The sequence below is a fragment of the Scatophagus argus genome, chromosome 18 (assembly GCF_020382885.2).
Source record: "Scatophagus argus isolate fScaArg1 chromosome 18, fScaArg1.pri, whole genome shotgun sequence".
Taxonomy (NCBI): domain Eukaryota; kingdom Metazoa; phylum Chordata; class Actinopteri; family Scatophagidae; genus Scatophagus; species Scatophagus argus.
In genome coordinates, this window is record NC_058510.1 from 8,581,950 (window position 1) to 8,600,725 (window position 18,776).

The 18,776-nt window shown below is 39.8% G+C and overlaps 4 protein-coding genes and 1 non-coding gene across 8 annotated transcripts in view; 2 read left to right on the forward strand and 3 right to left on the reverse strand.

Annotated features, from left to right (window-relative positions):
- Nucleotides 1-5,668, forward strand: part of plxdc2b (plexin domain containing 2b) — an 84,281-nt gene extending 78,613 nt beyond the window's left edge. For both annotated transcript variants that reach the window (XM_046371076.1, XM_046371074.1), the window contains one exon: nt 1,768-5,668. In XM_046371076.1, the coding sequence (XP_046227032.1) occupies nt 1,768-1,887 (120 nt within the window). In that variant the 3' untranslated portion in view covers nt 1,888-5,668. The remainder of the gene's footprint in view (nt 1-1,767) is intronic.
- A 1,026-nt stretch (nt 5,669-6,694) lies between these two features.
- LOC124049437 (GTPase IMAP family member 9) lies at nt 6,695-11,992 on the reverse strand. 2 transcript variants are annotated; one of them, XM_046371080.1, is made up of 3 exons: nt 11,818-11,963; nt 10,165-10,935; nt 6,695-9,913 (listed from the first exon to the last, which is right to left on the reverse strand). In XM_046371080.1, exons 1-3 carry the CDS (start codon nt 11,846-11,848, stop codon nt 9,909-9,911), a joined length of 807 nt encoding a protein of 268 aa, XP_046227036.1. In that variant the 5' UTR covers nt 11,849-11,963; the 3' UTR covers nt 6,695-9,908. The 2 variants fall into 2 exon arrangements, with proteins under 2 accessions (XP_046227036.1, XP_046227035.1); XM_046371079.1 differs by lacking the exon at nt 6,695-9,913 and having other exon boundaries at nt 10,157-10,935; nt 11,818-11,992.
- Nucleotides 11,993-12,067: 75 nt separating this feature from the next.
- chmp4c (charged multivesicular body protein 4C) lies at nt 12,068-14,989 on the reverse strand. 2 transcript variants are annotated; one of them, XM_046371084.1, is made up of 5 exons: nt 14,572-14,989; nt 13,839-14,016; nt 13,428-13,536; nt 13,120-13,246; nt 12,068-12,523 (listed from the first exon to the last, which is right to left on the reverse strand). In XM_046371084.1, the coding sequence occupies exons 1-5, from the start codon at nt 14,777-14,779 to the stop codon at nt 12,465-12,467; spliced, it is 681 nt and encodes a 226-aa protein (XP_046227040.1). In that variant the 5' UTR covers nt 14,780-14,989; the 3' UTR covers nt 12,068-12,464. The 2 variants fall into 2 exon arrangements, with proteins under 2 accessions (XP_046227040.1, XP_046227039.1); XM_046371083.1 differs by having other exon boundaries at nt 12,068-12,526; nt 14,572-14,986.
- Nucleotides 14,990-15,146: 157 nt separating this feature from the next.
- On the forward strand, nt 15,147-18,243 carry zfand1 (zinc finger, AN1-type domain 1). Its single transcript, XM_046371078.1, has 8 exons — nt 15,147-15,286; nt 15,774-15,816; nt 16,179-16,218; nt 16,340-16,467; nt 16,684-16,775; nt 16,949-17,067; nt 17,226-17,381; nt 17,990-18,243. The coding sequence occupies exons 1-8, from the start codon at nt 15,232-15,234 to the stop codon at nt 18,164-18,166; spliced, it is 810 nt and encodes a 269-aa protein (XP_046227034.1). The 5' UTR covers nt 15,147-15,231; the 3' UTR covers nt 18,167-18,243.
- Nucleotides 18,244-18,633: 390 nt separating this feature from the next.
- Nucleotides 18,634-18,706, reverse strand: trnar-ccg. The gene has a single exon. It is a non-coding gene; the product is annotated as a tRNA-Arg (tRNA).
- Nucleotides 18,707-18,776: the final 70 nt, after the last annotated feature.

Genomic DNA, 18,776 nt, shown 5'->3' on the forward strand with positions numbered 1-18,776 from the left:
GTTAAGCTGGGAATGTGTACAAAGTCCTGTAGTTTTAATAAGATACATTTTTCTCAGGCCTTTCAAAGATTATAATAGCAAGAGAAAAAAAAATTACATGCGGTACAAGCGGCAAGCGGTACAAAACGCACCACATTCTGTGCTGCATGTATTTTAACATTCAAATCCTGACTCATAAATATGCATTAAGATTTTCAGAGGAGAATGATGAAACTCGGTGCACACAATCTTTCTTAATAAGTGATTGTGAATTCCCCCGAGGATGAGTAGGTGCTGTTTGGAGAGTGTGGTACACCAAGTTGTTCTCAAACATCTTTTAAAAACAAAACTGCTCGTGTTCAAAGTTGTTCTCGTTGTCAGTATTACAAGGTCGTTATCAGTCACAGGAACTTCTCGCTGTGGATTTGGCTTTCCAAAGTGAAGCTCCGTCGTGTTATGCTGCACATCAGAGAGAGGATTTATCTTTTTCTTTTGATGAGTTTTATAAGAAATGTTTTTAAAGGATAAGGACAGTAACATTATATATTTTTAAAAAAGACTGACAAATATATAGTTCCCTAAATAAAAGGTTAAATAATGAATTTGTGACTAATCAATGATTATCTTATCTCTTTTCTTAATTACCTGACAAGCACGGGGCACTGTAGCTTTTAGTAAATGTTATTCAAAAACAGTCAAATCGTGCATTTGTTTGGAAATATTTGGTTGGGACTGATAGGGCCACTAGATGACTTCCTGGGGAGGACAGAAAAAGATATTGTAGCATTTCCCTCTTCAGGCCCCTAAAAAATACTAAAAAGAAAATAATCTGATGCAGGGAAGATTACTTTTCCCCCCCAACTCATCGTCTCTGAGACCTCATCTCAGCTGAGCATTACCAGAGAGCAGTGTTGCGCCTGAACGCATTCAGTGAACGATCGTTCATGAACTCGTTCATGTTTTGGGCGAACGTGAACTGAACGCGCTGTATTTCCGCTTGATGAACGTTATTGTGAACGGCGCTCTCTCGCAGTATAACCTCGTTCAAGAGTGTGCCAGATTTCCATAGAGCCTTCCAGGCGAAAACACACCGTAATCAGCCCTCAATATGTAGCGGAAAAACCACCCAACCTGGCAACAGCTGTCATACCTGTCGCACGAGCAAATACGTCATCAAAATACGGCGCGTGGACGAAGGCACCGCTATCTCGGACCGCTCAGACTCTACGGCGTTTGATACGCAGATGAATCTGACACAGTTTCAGTGTTAAAGCTGATAAAATAATTGCTGTCTGTAGTTCTTGATGGGCAATAATTTTGACAAATGATAGCTCACAGCAGCTTAATGAAGTGAACTAGTTCATTTTTGGAAACTTTTGAATTAAGAACTATGAACTGAACTTTGAACTAGTTCATGTAGAAAGTGAACTTTCCTTTGTCCAGTTATTCACCACTCCTTGTGTAAAAGACACGCAGTAGTTTCGGACAGGTTTGAATCATTATGATTTTGTGTAATCGCAGTTCTTTCAAAAAGTCAACAGTTCTTTTTGCATCATTCTATTCATTCTGTTTTGGGAATTTTCAGGGCTCTATAGAGCAGAAATTACTCCCTCAGGATTCAGAGACTCAGATCAGATGATGGCGAGCAGATACACTACACTGTATAGTAGATTTCTGTTACTGGCTGTCCTCAGGTCCCAAAGATCAACCTCATCCCTAACCTTTAGATGACACTGTGATCTCTGACCTTTATTCTAAACCCTGTCCTCATACCACACACCCTTGCAGAGACGCCCAAGCAGGTGGCCAGCCATGAAATTTCGCCGAGGATCGGGTCACCCGGCCTACGCCGAGGTGGAGCCGGTGGGCCAGGAGAAGGAGGGCTTCATCGAGTCTGAGCAGTGCTGAAGGAGGAGGGGGTGCCTACAGCCCCCACTGCATCTCTCCCCCACCCCCCACCCCCACCCTCCCTCCTCCCTCCTGTGTTGGCCCTCCTTCCCTCCGGCTCCACAGGGACTTCTCACCAGGAAGCTCCAGGTTCTGCTTATCGGCTCAGTGTACAAAATGACTCGTTAAGACTGTGGAATTGGTCCACTGAGCGCCACGCGGGACTGGATGGAGCAGCCAACAATACGAGGAAGTGAGAAAACCCTGAAAACTGATCCCAGACATGAACACTTTGTTCAGCTGCTGTTGGCAAGGAGCTGACCTACCGGGGACAGAGGGAGGGAACAGCATAGATGACTTAGACTCAGTCACCATTGGTTAAGTTTTGAACGGCTGCTATGATGTTGCCATGGAGGGATTGTACAGCCTGACTGCCTAGACTGGATACTAGTGGGTCTGAGTGGGTGAATTATACAAGATATATTTTCAGAAACAATACAGAGTACGTGAACAGAGATTTCCACTTTATTTTCGGTGGGGTTATACTGTATAGGCCTTTGTATATCCATCAGGTTTTCACTTCTTTTCCTTCTTTCACTATGCTGTTTTCATAAGGGTTGGCACATTTATCTGTATAGACGGTCGGTATTGCTTTTCAATACCATAGCAGGTTTAATTGACTTTTCCACTGCCTGCTCTGCACAGGGAGGGTGCAGCTCTGCGATATGACGCAAGCTGCAATCCTGTCACTGCGATCGACTGCAGCTTGGAGGAAAAAAAAAAAAAAGAAAGAAAAGTTTCAGCATCAGCGTTGAGTTAGTTTGCGATGTTTGGGCTGGGTTCATTTTTCTAAAAAACAAAAAAAAAAAAAGATGTTTTTAAGTAAGATGTTTTTTTGTCCACTGACAGTAGCTCAGTGGATTTTATTTTTAATGGGTGATGGGCACACTCTTATCCTTCTCATTCTTTTGATTGGTTCTTTGATTGATTCCTTACATCACTGATGCCATTTTATGGGGTTTTTTTCCTTTTTCTTTTGCCATGCCATTTTGTCCCAGACTAGAGTTTGCACAATTTTTTTTTCTCCAAGCACATTTTATTTGCTCATTTGACATGTGGTACTAATGCAAAATGACAAGACAGGCGCTTGTGAGTGTGTATGCTTGAATATATTTTCTAAAGTGTAAGTGATTCTGTGTGTGTGTATATACGTGTGGGAATACGAAAAGAGAGCAGCTTACGGTAGTGATTGGATATCCACCTGCTTTATGGGTGCATATGTTTGAGTTGGCTCTGCACAGTTGGTTCTTATTGATCTGAGACTGAGCTATCTGCATAGAGTTTGTGTGAGCCAGAAAACACACTGATATGGCCGGAGTTGATATTACAGGGTGGTTTCCTTTTCCAGTATGTTTCTAGCATAATCATCATCTACTCTGCGTTTTAAGTTATGACTGGCTCATCCGTGTCTACACATTAATGTACATACCAAGGCCAAAACATTTGCAGATTCAGGTAAATCATGGCAAACATTTGCAGTATAGCCGCATAGTACAGGAAAACTTTATTTTTTATGAGTGGCCTTTTTTTTCCTCTACTTTTTTACTTAAAATGTGAATACTGTTAAATCATCACATCATTACTGTCACTGATCAATACACGAGGCTTCTGATCGAACAAATTTAAACACTCATTTCTACTGGCACAGATGTAATTTCAAGACAAAATCATGTTTTTACACCAATGATTGTAGATTCATTTTAGACATGACATCCTGGAATTCTACTGAAAAGTAAAACGTGCAATATTACATCCGTTCAGTTTGACACTGAAAATGCATAAAACTAACAGTCATCTGGATTTTTTTTTATCATTATTATTATTATTGTTACACACCTCGTCGTCATCACATTGAGACCAAAGATTAATCAGCATCTGACCGACCTACATTTCCAAGTATTTACCTCAACCTCCCCACAGCCTCAGCAGCCACACCACCATCCAGCACATCGAGATGTAGCTTTAGTGGTTTACTGCTTACAGTGGTTTACAGCCATTTACGTCATAAAACTGCAATACAGCTGATCGTCCACTAAACCCCGCCCTCTCACAGCAATTGTCCAATCACAGCTTAGTAGCCTTGGGTTTGTTTTGGGGGGGGGGTTGTATCATTTTAAAGTCTGGGAGATGGAGTTTCCAGGGTGTTGATCTGCCCTTCTGAAACCTCATTAACATGCTAGCATGCTTCCTACAGCAGTAACCGAGCTAACTTTCTAGGGTGAAGAGCATTAACGCTCGCTACCTAATCAAAACAAAAATGGCAGCCTTCCAGCTAACTGGATAACAGAGTGGTAACTTGGGAAAGGGCTTAAATAGTCTTAGTCACTGTGCATTTTTTTAATTCATGTGATTACAGGAGTCAAAACAGCACAGCAGAATTTGGACAAAGACAAGTGCGCAAACTGAGCTTTTAGACAGAGTTGCTTTAGAACAACATAAATACCTTTAGCTGAAAAACCCTTCAAGTTTCTCATAATACTAGACTAACCCATCTAGCCTTTTAATATTACATCATGCATGTGGCCATCACATTCACATGAAAGGCTCCTTTTACAAGATTCGTCTTATAAAAACAAGTAAGCCGGAAGCATTATTGAACTGGAGATCACAACAATGCCCTAAGAACACAGAACACTGGGTACTTCAGACCCTGGGAACATCGCACCTGAGGAACATTGATGTTCTACAACCAACTCGTTAAGATAAAACTAAAGGCTACCAGCTATAGTTGTCATTTGATGTTGTTGATCAAAATTTTACTATGAATTCCGATGTTAAACCGAACTCTTGACGGACAGCAAGCGGCAACTAAAGGGGGAGGGGCTTAGCCAACGGCTGACATTTGTCACCTAAATGTGATGTAGCTACTTCATCCTCTAAATAAACTCTCATTAACACATCACATCACCTACACACCCAAAGAGTCATACACAAATACCAAATGAAGGACTCGCTGGCTGTTTCACACAGACCCGTCTTCACAGCCACGCCGAGTTCTGATGTGGTCTCAGTGGTGTCGACCGGAGAGAACAAACGTCTGCTTTTCAAACCCTCTTTTATGACTCTTCATTAATACTGTCCGCAACAGGAGAGAGAGAGAGACAGGGAGACGGGCGGTTGAATTTTACAAGGCCAGTGGCTTTTTCCTGCATACAGATGTATGATTACAGATTTTTTTCCCCCAAGTGTCGTTAGAATGATCCCTGCGGAGAAATGCTCTTTTGCAAGTGCTTGTATCATCTGCTTGTCGTACGCTGCCGCCTGAAACTGCAAGTGTTTGTATAACCACTGTCATATTGCAGTCAGAGAAAAGGTGGCTGACGGTCAAATCTGTTTGTCTTAAATGTGTCAAGAAAAGCCGAAACACTTTGAGGCTGTCTGGCAGTAAAGTCTTCACTTTCTTCACTGGACTCGACTAATCGCTTTCGCTCCCACTTTCTCTAACAATGTTATTTTAGACGACAAAGAGCAGCATAGTGGTGTTGTGGAGATAAGATACTGCTGTGTGGTATTATTTTTTTATCTCTGACTTATGAGTTGGATTGAGAGCTGTTAAGTCACGCAGATTCAGCAAGGTCCAGTGGTCGGTATAAAGAAACAAGAACTTGTTTTTATCTTTTCATGACACTCCATAACACACCGAGATACGCAAAATCACACAGTATCATAGCTGTCTGTAATTTCTGTAACTGCTGTTGTTTTGATTACATTTGAAATAATAAACAATGTTGTTAAATACAAAGGTATGCTCTGAATATTTCTGTTGCACTCCTGTTACTTGTGTTTCATTTAAGCATGCATTTGGATGTATTTCAAAGCGTTTATGCATACATTCAAAGAGCAAATTCAAAGAAACTCTGAACAGCTGCAAAACTGAAGCACTTATGAATTCGTCGGGCTTAAATGCTACCATAATGAATTTAACAATGCATGCCAAAAAATTTAAATAAGATCTTGGGACAGCATAATTTGAAAGAAAGCCAATGTTTGGCTGAAAGAAGGCTAAACGATTTCTGTCAACGCTCGTTCTTCAAGTTGATTGTTTGGCCATGAAAATTTCCCACGGCTTCTTGCAGTCCATTTCTGTATGTAAAAAACACAATTTCTACTGAAAGAGAGCAGGACGGTGGAAAAATGCTGCCCGGTTTATGTGAAATCCTCAGATGAGGTAGATAGTGGATCTGCTTCCCTGCAGATTGAGGAGATAGAGCTCCACAGCAGCACAGAGAGAGAAAGCTGAGCAAACAAAACAGCAAAGGGAAGCTGGGAGATATGTGGAAGGAAAATATAACTGAGCGAACCAGACTGAGCGCAAGTCTGGTTCGCGAAGGACATCACCAGAACCAGGATCACAGTCAGGAAGTACTGAGGTGTGTTTCATAGACACAGATGCTGTACATTTTGCCTTTAAACAATAGTAAGATGATGGTTGGACACTCAAATATCAAGTTAATTTGTTGCAGGCAAGGTCACAGCAGTGCTTTAAATCATGTCAACAATAGCCCTCTCATTTCTGTGACCAGACCCTTTACTGCCATCTAGTGGTTGAACTGCAGAACTGCTGTCCATCAAGGGAAAAAAACGAGTGTTGAAGCTTAATCGGCCCCTCCAGGAATTCGCGATCGCAACAATTAACGCAAATTCAACCAATCCCCGCGAATTATGCGCGAGCTTGCATAGCCGTGTCATTTCTAAAAGCCGGTGATGTAAAATCACCTCAAAACATATGATTTATCACATTAAAGTATTAAAGGCACACATTCCAGAGTTCAATCAGAGTATATATTTATTTGGACCTAATAGAGAAACGACACAGTGCAGTTCTTGTTAAAATAAAGCCATTCCATCTTTAACCAGCAAATCTACTGTAAAATTCTGTCAGCCAATAAGACATGTTGAAGGCTTACAAAGCGTACAAGGAAAGCTCAGAGCGACGACACTTTCATAAATTTCTTAACAGTAACTTGATTCACATGCTGCACTTGGACAGTAACTAAATCACCATTACACACATTGTTACAGAGGTGGGGTATATTAGGTTTCTGTGTATGCTACACATCTGCTGTACCCTGACCTTATTTTGTGACTAATATTCTTTATGGAATCAATTTGTTTGGCATTTTTTTAAAAAAGATTTGTAAAAGGATCTTGCCCTTCACATATTAAATAATTCATCTGTTTTGTGACTGGTGGGTTAGTTGTTCCATGTTGCTTTGAAACCTCATATCACTGAAAAAGTTGCCAAGTGACACTGAACCAACTGTGAATAATTTAAAAGACACATTTTCTCAAACCCTGAACGTGAAATAAAAAAATATATATATCAGTAACATTGAGCAATTTGGGGACCAGTGTACAACAGGTCTACAGCAGACCTGTTTCCTGTCTCACACTTCTGTGTTAAGCATCAACATACATGTTTTTGCCCATACAAGGTGAAATAGCTATAGTGCATATCTGAGTACACAGCTGTACTTGAGAGATTATAAATACATTCATGCAAAAGACAAACAACTGCTTTCAAGAAACAAATCTAGTATTTACAGCAAACCTATGATAGAAGGCCTAAAGTGAGTTGTTTTAAATCCTGGCTCTCGGGAGGCCTCACAGGTTTTCCATCAGACCATCTTGGTGATTGCATTCACCTGGTGTCTCACTGAAAAAGGGTCCACATTTGATGGCTAGATTGAAAACCAGCAGGTCCTGAGGGCCAAAACTGACAAATGATCTGTGACATTTAACGTTTTTTTGTTTGTTTGTTTTCACCAGGTTAACTAAAACTAGTTCAAAGTAAAATAATATGTGAATTGATCTGCAGCAGAGGGGTATGTTCAAGGCAAAGAGTCACTACAACAGGTAGGAGTGGAGTGATACAGGATGAATCTTTTGTTTTGGTGGTTATGTTATGTTGTGTTTACACTCAGTGTTTCTCACCAAAACACATCATTTGTATCCTTAAAGAGTAACTTAACACCAGGCTGAAAACTGTTTCACTGCTTTCTCTGGTTCAGAGTTTCAAGTCTGTTTCACCTCTAACAGTATACAGGACGACTGGTGGGTGTGGTGGGAAATGTGCTCTGCTGCACCAGTATCCACAACCAGCAGTGATATCACAGGCTCCTGAAGCCCTCCTGCACTCCCTGCAGCAACGTGAACAGTGAAACCACTGGAGGTCAGCAAAGATTTTCAGGTGAGTGTGTGAGGTCAAGCTGGTTTTCAAATATTTAACTTCATTCATTGTTTACCTTCATGCATCATGCTTGCTAGTCGCTTTCTTTTGCACGTATGCACGTTACTGTGACAGCAGGATCATTTACATACATGTACAGTGAGTCCTTTTAGCTGTGCACCACGCAGACAAAACGGTGACTAATTTCAATGCCATTATTATAAAAAAAATCTACATAAAAGGACTCCAACATGACTACTATGAATAGCTTCTTGCCTCTGATCAGAGAGTGACACAGCTCACATCTGTGACCATCTGGAATAACTAACTCATCAACTGTCTTGGCAGGAGCCATAGCCACTAAGATATTTAAAAAGAAGCGCTTCAACAAGTACTTCAAAGGGTGGTTTCATAATGGAAGACAACACAATGCCCACAATGACCTTGTGTAGAGCCTTTTTAACTCTTCCTGCGTGGAAACTTCACACTCGCCTCATCAGGTCCGCTCAATACCGCCTAGAAACCTCTCATGCCCTTTACTAACAGCAGCTACAAACACTTTTCCCATGAGGGCTGTGAAACCTGCTTCTGCAGGAACGACAAGTCGGAAAGTAGTGAAAGTAGCTGCTTCAAGACAGATCTGGCAAACTTTCGAGAACATCTATGCTGACTTTTGACTTAAATTTTTTCTCAGATTGTCTGAAAATAGAGAAACAGTGCTGCTTCTAATGATCAATATCATTATCTATTCATGTGCCAATTATTTTTTAAATTAATTCTCAACTAAATGATAAATCATTTAGCCCACAAATGACTGGATGTGATCAGTATTTTTTACTGTTTTTGAAAATACCATTCAATATTTGAAAATTTTCTAGGCTAATTTATAAATCAACTATAAATGATAAATCATTTAACCAAGAGTATTTTAAAATACTGAATGTCAAAAACTAGCAAAATACCAATTACATTCAACCAACCAACACTCCAAAAATCAAAGATTAATTAAATGATTTATTAAAATAATTGCTGATTAATTTTATGCCCTCAGGCTAAACGTTGCAGCTGTACATGGTGGTACAGCTTTGCCTCAAACACAACCCTCTGCCACAAAGTGATATAAACATCTTAAAGACCCCTTTGAGGAAAGTAGAACAATTTCTTTAAGGCAATGTAGAACAAACAAAAATCAATAACTGCCTCAGTGCTTTATAACTGCGCACTGTGAGTGTAATAAACATTACAACATGAGAAAAGCATTTACAGTTTGGTCACAACAAACGGGAATCGTTGAAAAAACAATTCCCTTAACAGTCATTGACAGGATATTATAGTGACAGTTTAGTAGTGCATTGTTATCAGTCATGTACAGGAGTGTATGGAAAGGAACATGGTTGACTGTGTAACAGCTTGTGCTTCCTTGTTTTACATTAAATTAAATCCATCCCATCACACAACCCCCAACACACTATTACAAATCTACAAACGTCTCACTAACCTTAGTTCAAAATATCATCATATATTAAACCAGAGGAGCGTAAATCTTTGGAGAGCATGAAAACAGGGATTTATGTCGCAAAGGCCTCTCATATCATCACAGTGAGAAAACAGTACATCATAAAGAATGCACGCGACTAAAACACATATTATCATGTTTGATTGAAAAAATAACTTAGATAAATCACACGGATTTGTGCAGTCGGTAAAATTTCTGTCGTTTACCATTTCTCTTTCCTTTAAGCAGCTTTGCCATCAGGACGGGAAGGCACGGTCTCTGTTAGTCGTGGTTTAGAGGATCCATCTGCTTGTCGTGTTAATCTGGAATCAAATGGCCCATTATAAACAGGACTCCAATTTACATAAACACAAGTTTAAGGCCCCATGTAAGGCCATAACAGCTTAAAAGGTGACAATAGGTCACGTAATCCATTCTTAACATAAAAATGTTACTTGTAGCTGCTTTTAAGTTTCGAACTCACTTTAATTATAATCTCTCATTAACCGAAATGTGCTCTAAGAAACTCATAATATTTTGAAATTTTACTTTGACTTTCTCATGCGTCACTCACTGGAAAGGGGCTCAACCTCCATGGCTTTGGACAAACCCAGCCCAGAGTTTTGTTTGGGCCGTGCCCCCAGCTCTTGCGCCTCTCTGGCTGGATTCTGGTTCTCATCCACAGGTTTTTTCTGTTTCTCCACCTCCTCTGAGTTGTAGTGGCCCCCTTCCTCTGCCACCATTTTCTCAACTTTCTCCAGCAAGCGTTCCACCTGAGGATGCTCTCCAAATACGCAGTTATTAATGACAAAGTACCTTCGCTTACACTTTTCCAGCACCCATTGCAGCTCCTTGCCCTCCCTGCGGATGTACCTCTCTATTGAAATGGTCCTCAACACTTCTGCCCAGGTGAAAACCACAACTGTATGCCTCCACACACTCTCACCAAAAAGGCTCACATGCTCCTCAATGCGAGCACGGTCCACCTCCGTGAACATGCCCACGGGGATGACGAGCAGGAAGGCGTGTGGACCTGGAGGGCAAAGAGATGCTCCCCTCACTATCTCCTCTTTATAGGAGGCTGGTGTATCCTGGTTGGAAAACCAGCCTGGAGTGTCCACCACAGTCACCTGCCGCCCCAGCACCTCTGTCTGTCTCTTCACACAGAACTCAGCAGCTCGCTCCAAGCGAAACTCTTCTCGGCCTATGATGGTGTTTCCAGTCAGGCTCTTCCCCGGCCACCTCCAGCCAAGCACCACCAGACGAACTTCAGGCAGGCGGTTAGCCACCTTGGCTGCAGCTGCAGCCTTTCTGGCTTCCTCTTCTGGTGCAGAGGAATCTCCTCCTGTGGTCGTTAAATTTATATATTTCAGTATTGGAATAAGATGCAATAGAGTGCTTTAACAAGAGATTATACACTACTTGTGTTTATATTCAATATTAATCCGCTGGTCATTTTCTCAATATCAGAAAATAATGAAAAAAATGCACATCACTATTTTCCAAAACCCAAGCTGGCAAACTCATATAACTCGTTTTTTACAATCAACAGTCCTTGACCAAAAGATACTCACTTTAGATAGACGGCTCAGAAAACCACGTAAAGAGAGAGACTTCAGCCAACAAAATTTTCATTGTTGCTTTAAAATGTCTTAAACCTAATCAAAAATGTTGCCGTGAATTTTAAATTCGATGACCTATAGATTCATAACATTCAGTGTTATTAAAACTCGTAATATAACTTCCTTAAATCAGTACAAAAAACAATACTTATATATTATATAAATTAGGTATGTATGTACAATCGGTAATATCTGAGTGTAAATTAAACTTATATAAAATATTTAAGCAATACTTTAAATAATACTCTTCTGGTTTATTTATATTAGTACCCCGGGTATTATTATTTCATAAACAAAAAAGTCAAGTCGTCGCCTCCCAGTTAATTAACTACAACATACTGCTAAAGTAATATGAAAGTATTTGCCAAAGACTTTGATGAAAACAGTTTAAAGTACGTGAAAGTTTACTAACGTTCTCGTGACGTCCTAACATAATACGTGTGAAACGTGTCGTAGACCGGTTTAAAGGAAATACGTTAGCCTGGAAACACTTTGCTAACTTCGCGCTAGTTGAAATCATAGACCGTCAAACTCTCCATGTTCATTTGACAACTCGCGAGTTAACAACAAATAGTTTAAAAATGAATACTAAGATACTCGCTCACCTGTGCTTTGACGTGGTCTGTTCGCTTCCATACTCTATTTTATTCCTGATCGGTGTTTTATTCAAGTATTATTTGTCTTTGGGAGGCTGGTTTGAGGACTTCCTCCTACGTGATAACAGGAATCACAAACCGGAACGTGATGACATCTCTTCCGGCCTCATGTTTCAAAATAAAACAGCACAAAATTTAGCAATTATGACAATAATGTTAAACGTTATGTATGGAGCTGTTGTGATAAAGCAACACAACATTAATGCAAAATCAGACTTTATTTACAGCTGTAGAAATACAGTGAAACATTCCGCCTTATGTGTAAAACATCATCATATCCTTCTTATATCACACCTAGTAAGTAGTGCATACTGTACAAGCTTAGCAAAAATGATTATCATAATGAAAGGAAACAGAAAAAAAAAAGACTAGAAAAGAACACAAATCTAAAATACAGTTTGTCAATTCCTTCACTTAAAAACTTTAATTTCTGATAAATACAACCAGTAAAATAGCAAAAGTTTATTTTAAAAACAATTTGCTCTTCATTTTCCCTAAGAACCTTCAAAATTAATATAAAAAGCTAAAAAGAGAGCTCTCTCTATATTTTTGTATGTTTCTTTCTCTAGCTGAGAGACTGCTTTAGCATAGCTGGTTTAAGTTGCCCATGATGCCAGCATACGCATGTCCTCATCCTCTTCAACCCTTTTCTTGGCTGCTGTAAAAAAGAAGGAAACAGTTAACAATGAACATTATCAAATTATTTTAAGGGTTGATTGTTAGGTGAAAAATAAATAAAAATAGAAGACCAAATCCATTTCTTCAAATTGCTTATTCCGACCAGGAGAGAGAGAGAGAGTTTTTGTTTTCATCTTTCGAGAGGTTTGTTTTTCGTTTCCCTTTTTCTCTGTTTGTGTAATTCTGTTCATCTTGGCTTGAACTTTTAGCAGAGTTCCATGTATAAACATTTTCTTCGCACATGTTTACATCCATGTACATCTGAATATATGTAAGTAAAAGAGTGTTTGTGAATGTCTTTGTGTACACCATAATAATGTATTATTTGATGCGCACACAAGTAAATAAGGTGAATCAACTAAATATCCAAGTCTGTATTATTAGGGGATAAATGACTAACCTTTCAACATCAACAGCACCATTTAGCAGCAACCACTTTGTAAAGTAACAAACTTTTTAAACTCATATTTTGCAGGTGAAATTGTTAAAGCATACATAGCATAGATGTTTTGGCTAATGGGTAAAAAGCAATTTATCCTTGAAGATATCAGCTCCCTGCCGTGTTGCACTTACATGCGCGCTGACTGGGCCGTGCTGAAGGCAGTTTGGAGCTGGGGACGCTGGGTAGTCCGCCCATAGTCTTCATGTTTTCCTCAAGCTCCTCCTGTTCCAGCTCTGCCAGCTCTGCCAGCAGCTCATCCTAAGTAAACAAATGAAGCAAGGAGGATTCAGACTTCTGTCAAGTGCATTTTTGACATTTTTGCAGTAGCAGTAGAGGAGAACAACACAGAGAAAGTATAGATAAAATGGCAGATCATTTATAAATAAAAAATGCAGAAGGTGAGAGGGATTTTGACAGAGGAGGCAGGAAAGGTATCAACCTCATCAAATGTCTCGCCGAAAGGTCTGGAGATTGCATCGCTGATCTCTCGGGCCACGTCCTGTTGTTCTGTGATGTCCTGCATCAGATCATCTATCTTGTCAAGATCCCTGCAAGGAGAGGAGAGAGATTAAATATCAATGTAAACTCAAGTTTAAAACTTTTTCCTCACAATTATTATATATATTACATATTGAATATTATATATATTTTTGAAATTAGATATGTCCGGTCAAAAAAGCCAAAGGTACAAGGTTTGGTATGAGTAACAGATGTTCAACAAAGTTTCACATACTGTTAGTCAAAGGTTGAACTAACCAATGTCCAAAACACGTCACATTCAATAGTGCGATATCCAAATTCTTCAGTTTTCAAAGAAGAAGATCTATTGCTTATAGGGAAATGTTCTTACATGTCCTCGTGGACTTTCTTCATGGCCTTGGCAGCAAAACCCATGTTCTTCAGGACCTCTGTGTTGGTGTGCGAGTTCTCCAAAGCTTCCCTCTGAAACTCGATGGTGGAGAGTGTGCCATCAATCTGGGTGAGCTGCTGCTCCAAGCGCTTCTTCCTCTTCAAGGCCTGCAGGGCAGCTGATACAGAAAGACTGCACATGAGTATTTTCACTTTCTTCCATCTATTTGGTTGAGAACTTCTAGTGTTGGGCGTTCACAAACAACAGACAGGAGGTTTACTCCCATTGTTTATTTTTAGTCTCGGGTGATTCAGCGAGCAATGCAGCACCCCAAGGTTTCATACAAGAAACACAATGAAGTTCTTTTCATATACAGAGAGGGAAAACTTTCAGGTTTAATGAAAATGCATTTGTTTCAACTGTTATTTCACATGTAACGAGCCTGTTATAGTTTCTGCAGAGTCTCTTAAAAAACAACAACAAAAGGCCAATACTCTTATCAGGATAGTATGCGCAACTGTGAGTGCACGGGCCTTACTGTACCTGAGAGAACTTAAGCACCTCAAACCTCCTTCCTGAATACTCATTAGGATTTTTACTGTGACTACTTTATTTTTACAAGTTACTGTACCAATTGTAAGTCCTAGAGCACAGAATAAAAAAAATACTTTGCCAAGGAAACAGGTGCAAAAAGATATTTTCAGAGTAAGCTTAAATAAATCAATAAGCTCACCCCGTTTGTTTTTTGTGCCATTCTTCTTGGCTATCATGAGTTCCTGCTCTATCCTTTTCTCCAGGTACTCCTGTTTCTTCGTAAGCATTTCCTCCGTTTCCCGCAGTTTGTGGATGGCCTCTTGGGGTGAAGGCCCGCCGCGCGATCGGTGGTGTTTGGACTTCGAAGAGCTCGAGCTGGAGCCGAATAATTTCCCGAGTTTGCTCATTTTAGCAGCTTTCGGTGTAAACTGCGTTAGAGACAAAAAATATGTATATATACACGAACTCTACTAGGCTGTGTGGACAGGCCTGGTTACTTCACAGTGTATCTACAAACGGGTGTGTTATCAGGCTGATTTTCCAGCTCGACGACTTTAAGCCTTCAATTTGAACGACTGCACCTTTCACCACACCTTTCACCATCACCTACATGACGTATGACACCTGACGCCCCGCCTCCTTTTATTACCCGAACCTCTTTTCGCTTGTTTTAAGTTAGAAAATATAATATATATCGGATGAGTTTGTGAGAAATTTTTACTTAAACCTGCATCCTAATTTTATCTATAAAAGTCGAGTAAGGAATTTAAATTAATCCTCAAAATCACAGAAAGAAAAAAAATGACGTCACTTCTAAGGTCAAAGTTCGTGTTGACATCCGCGGACTCACGGCTGTGTAATGGCTGAATTAGACATTGGGAAGCATTGTCAGATTGATACCTGCAACCAGAAAGGTCCGCTTCATCTCCATCTCGTTGCAAGAAGCAAATATGTTAAAATATGACAATATCATGCCCGTGTTTGTCAGTATCAAACGCAGCGAGCTCCTCTTCAGTGTGATTAGCATGTTAGCTAAATAGCTAGCAGGCGTTTGTAAGCACAGGTTTGTAACAGTTGGCTTGGCTAAACGGCTGCTAGCTAAATAGTTTTGATCACCGGTGCTCGGATAGTTTGTCACATAAAACGTTTCGTATGTACAACAGTTGATAGTCCTGATATTATGTTTCTCGACTCGGGTATCTCGTTAGCTGCTGTTTCTGCCCAGATAAGAGAGTCTCCTCACTTTGTAGCGGCTGCAATGCCATGCAGTAACTTTGTCAGACCACAAACCAGTATGTTGTACCTAACAGACAGATTTTGAGATGGCTGGCAAGTGATTTGTTGTTTTTGTTTTGCAGTTTATTGTTGAACTAACTGGAACTGTTCTGCACATTCTTTCAGATTTCCTTCCATTTGTTTGTGATTGCTGCAGTGGAGTTTTCTGGTAAGAATTCACCATCTCCTAATGCATGTGACCTTATGAAGTTAGAGGAAGTATTCAGATCCCTAACTGTAGGTGTCAGTAATATAGTTGTCCTACCACAGAGTGTACACATTCAGCTTTTTACTTTTATATATATATAAAAAAGTTTAATTATCGGAAGTCTAGGGTCAGCATAGCTCTAGTAAACATAGCAATACTTTTACCTGATGCTTTGTCAGGTTAAAGCAGTACAGGGAAGTAAATGTTTTATAACACAGAAATAGTCCAATAAAGTGTACTGTGAACATTGATACTTTCACCTCAGTCCATTGCATATATATATTTTATTACTGATTCAGGCTTTTGCTTTTTGTCTCTAACAGCCTTGAGCACAGAAGCAGAGAGGCCCATTCATGTCCAGAGGTACACTGTGTTGTTGATTACATGTTCCTGATGTTAACCTTCTTTGATAAGATTTTGTCCTCTGTACTGTCACTGAGATACAAAGTAGCTTGTTTTTAATAATCCTTCTGGCTGTTTTCAGGAGCCTGTGAAAAGAGAATCCCACGCTGAGGGTGGCAGCACAAGTTATCCCTGCTCTTTTCAAGATTGCAAGGGAAAAGAATTACTGCCCGTCATATGTTCGCAGTGTGAAAAACATTTCTGTCTGGCGTAAGCTTACGGTTTCTTCTCTCTTTCAGTAACCTTTTATGAAACAACACGGCTTGTGTTTAGTAGTGCCCCTTAGCTCATAGACTTCAAAGGGAAGGAGCCAAACAAAAGATAACTCTTTTCTTGTGTTGCCCTGTTTATTTTCAGTATAGTGCTGTTTTGTCAATGTAATGGGTAAGCTAAAAGGTTCATATTTCTTTTGCTCTTCTTTTGTAGCCATCGTCATCAAGATGATCACAAGTGTGAGAAGTTGGAGGTCCAAAAGCCTCGAATGGCAGCCACAAAAGAGCTGGTGCAAAAGATTATTGGTTAGTTACAGTATATCTTGTATTTTAACAAGTTGCTTGCAAACAGAATTTCTTCATTTGTCCACATGGGTTCATTAAAGTTAATTATATAATAAATGCTTATGTTTTTGAGTACCTCAACCAACTTTTTACATTTATAATTCTGTTTCTTTTACGCTCTTGTGACTACTCAGAGTCAAAGGATGGATCCAAAAGTAAAGGACGCAGAGGAGCAAAGAACAGTGCAACTGCTGCTAAGGTAGCATTAATGAAACTGAAGCTGCATGCTGCAGGAGACAAGGGACTGCCACAGGTAAAGTCCTAACTGTCTTTATTTTATTCATGCATAGTGATGTGAAATAATATATTCATATTGACATAATTACATGTTATCTACAGTGTACATTTGTGTATAATTCTGTGTTTATTATTTTCTCCATCTGACAATTCCTCTCCTTTTTGTCTTTCCAGACAGAAAGAACATATTTTCAGGTGTATCTTCCTAAAGAATCCAAAGACTCCAGCCAACCCATGTTTTTCTGTTCCAAATGGAGTGTGGGCAAAGTGGTGGATTACGCAGCCTGTTTAGCTAGCCTCAAGAACAACAATAATGTACTGACAGCTAAGGTAACAGATTGAAGGAGTGGAGTCACTGATAATAACAGTAAATTTCAAACAACTTCCACTAAGTGACTGGTCTGCTTCCCCCGCCTTTCAGCCTACTTTCTTGTGTCTTGAATAAACCTTTCTTGCTTTCTTTATAACTTGCACATATTAAAATAAGGTAAAAAAAAAAAAAAAAAGATACAAAAAAGAAAAGAGGACCTGAAACCTGAAATGAAGGTGTTAGGTATGAACACTTTCCTGCCCACAAAATGTGACAACAGGGAGAGAGAACTTTGTTTACAGGAAACTGGGTTAACCAATGTTAACTGTGTTGCATGCCAATGTTATTGTATCAGTTGGGTCACAATTGAAACTAAGCATAAACTCAAAATAATGTTATAGTACATAACACATGGACATAGGCCATCTTCTGTCCTGTAAACTCATAAAACAACTCAACGGCCATTTGAATTCCTTCCATCACAAAGAAGTTCAAGGCTAATGGTTATTAAACGCATGAATAAATTGTAAACTGCAATTTAAATATTCTGGAGGAGAAAAAAAGGATGGCACTGTATATTTCTTGAATGAGTCTTGAATGACTGTGCCTCTCCGCTCTCTGCTTGCAGAAGTTACGGTTGTGTCACCCCCAGACAGGTGAGGCTTTGCGGATGGATGCCTCCCTGCTCTCGCTGCTGGCTCACCCAGAAACTCCCCTGTACAATGGGGGAAATGTGATCCTGGAGTACTTGGACAATGAGTGCACAAGCCTGGAGGATGTTTGTGACTACATCACACAGACCTGACAAACCAACACCAGCTACAGATTATTTCCGTATGCAATTTGTATTTCTGTCAATAAAAGGTTCTGCTGAAATGTTTACCTTAAGCCTCTTTCACACATAATTCCCAATAAATTACTGGGATAACCTTTCAGGCTCCAGTGGTTTTCAGACATGCAGCTATATTGATGGTAGAAGGGGCAGTCGGGCAGATGGCCATAATGTAACACTTATGGAAGCTTACCACCGTAAAACTCAACACATGATAAAGAAGATGGGGCAACTGAACATTTCAGGGATGGATTGCATGTGTGAAACTGGCTTTACACAAGCTGTTACAAAAGTTATATTGTTATGAAAATGTAGACACGTGGTTCAAAGGATAATGCAGCATGTACAACTTGCAATGTATTTTATTTCCATCGTGGGGCTAGTTGGAGTTGGTTTTGCTGCATTAGCATATAAAGTATATTATACTTCTTGATTATTCACGACCCAGGTGGGACTTGAACCCACAATCCCCAGCTCCGGAGGCTGATGCCTTATCCATTAGGCCACTGGGCCGGTACAAGGACCACACACTTTAATATTCAGTGATAAGGACGTGAAACAACGTCGTACGGGACAACATTTT

Excerpts from the sequence above, each read along its gene's own strand:
- zfand1 (XM_046371078.1), top strand. The coding sequence starts at position 15,232 with ATGGCTGAATTAGACATTGGGAAGCATTGTCAGATTGATACCTGCAAC. Across the intron at positions 16,219-16,339 it reads AGGCCCATTCATGTCCAGAG|GAGCCTGTGAAAAGAGAATC; the intron begins GTACACTGTGTT and ends GGCTGTTTTCAG. Across the intron at positions 16,776-16,948 it reads GCTGGTGCAAAAGATTATTG|AGTCAAAGGATGGATCCAAA; the intron begins GTTAGTTACAGT and ends GTGACTACTCAG.
- LOC124049437 (XM_046371079.1), bottom strand. The coding sequence starts at position 11,848 with ATGGAAGCGAACAGACCACGTCAAAGCACAG. Across the intron at positions 10,936-11,817 it reads CAGACCACGTCAAAGCACAG|GAGGAGATTCCTCTGCACCA; the intron begins GTGAGCGAGTAT and ends TAACGACCACAG.
- chmp4c (XM_046371083.1), bottom strand. The coding sequence starts at position 14,779 with ATGAGCAAACTCGGGAAATTATTCGGCTCCAGCTCGAGCTCTTCGAAG. Across the intron at positions 14,017-14,571 it reads TGGCACAAAAAACAAACGGG|CTGCCCTGCAGGCCTTGAAG; the intron begins GTGAGCTTATTG and ends TTTCTGTATCAG. Across the intron at positions 13,247-13,427 it reads TCGGCGAGACATTTGATGAG|GATGAGCTGCTGGCAGAGCT; the intron begins GTTGATACCTTT and ends TTGTTTACTTAG.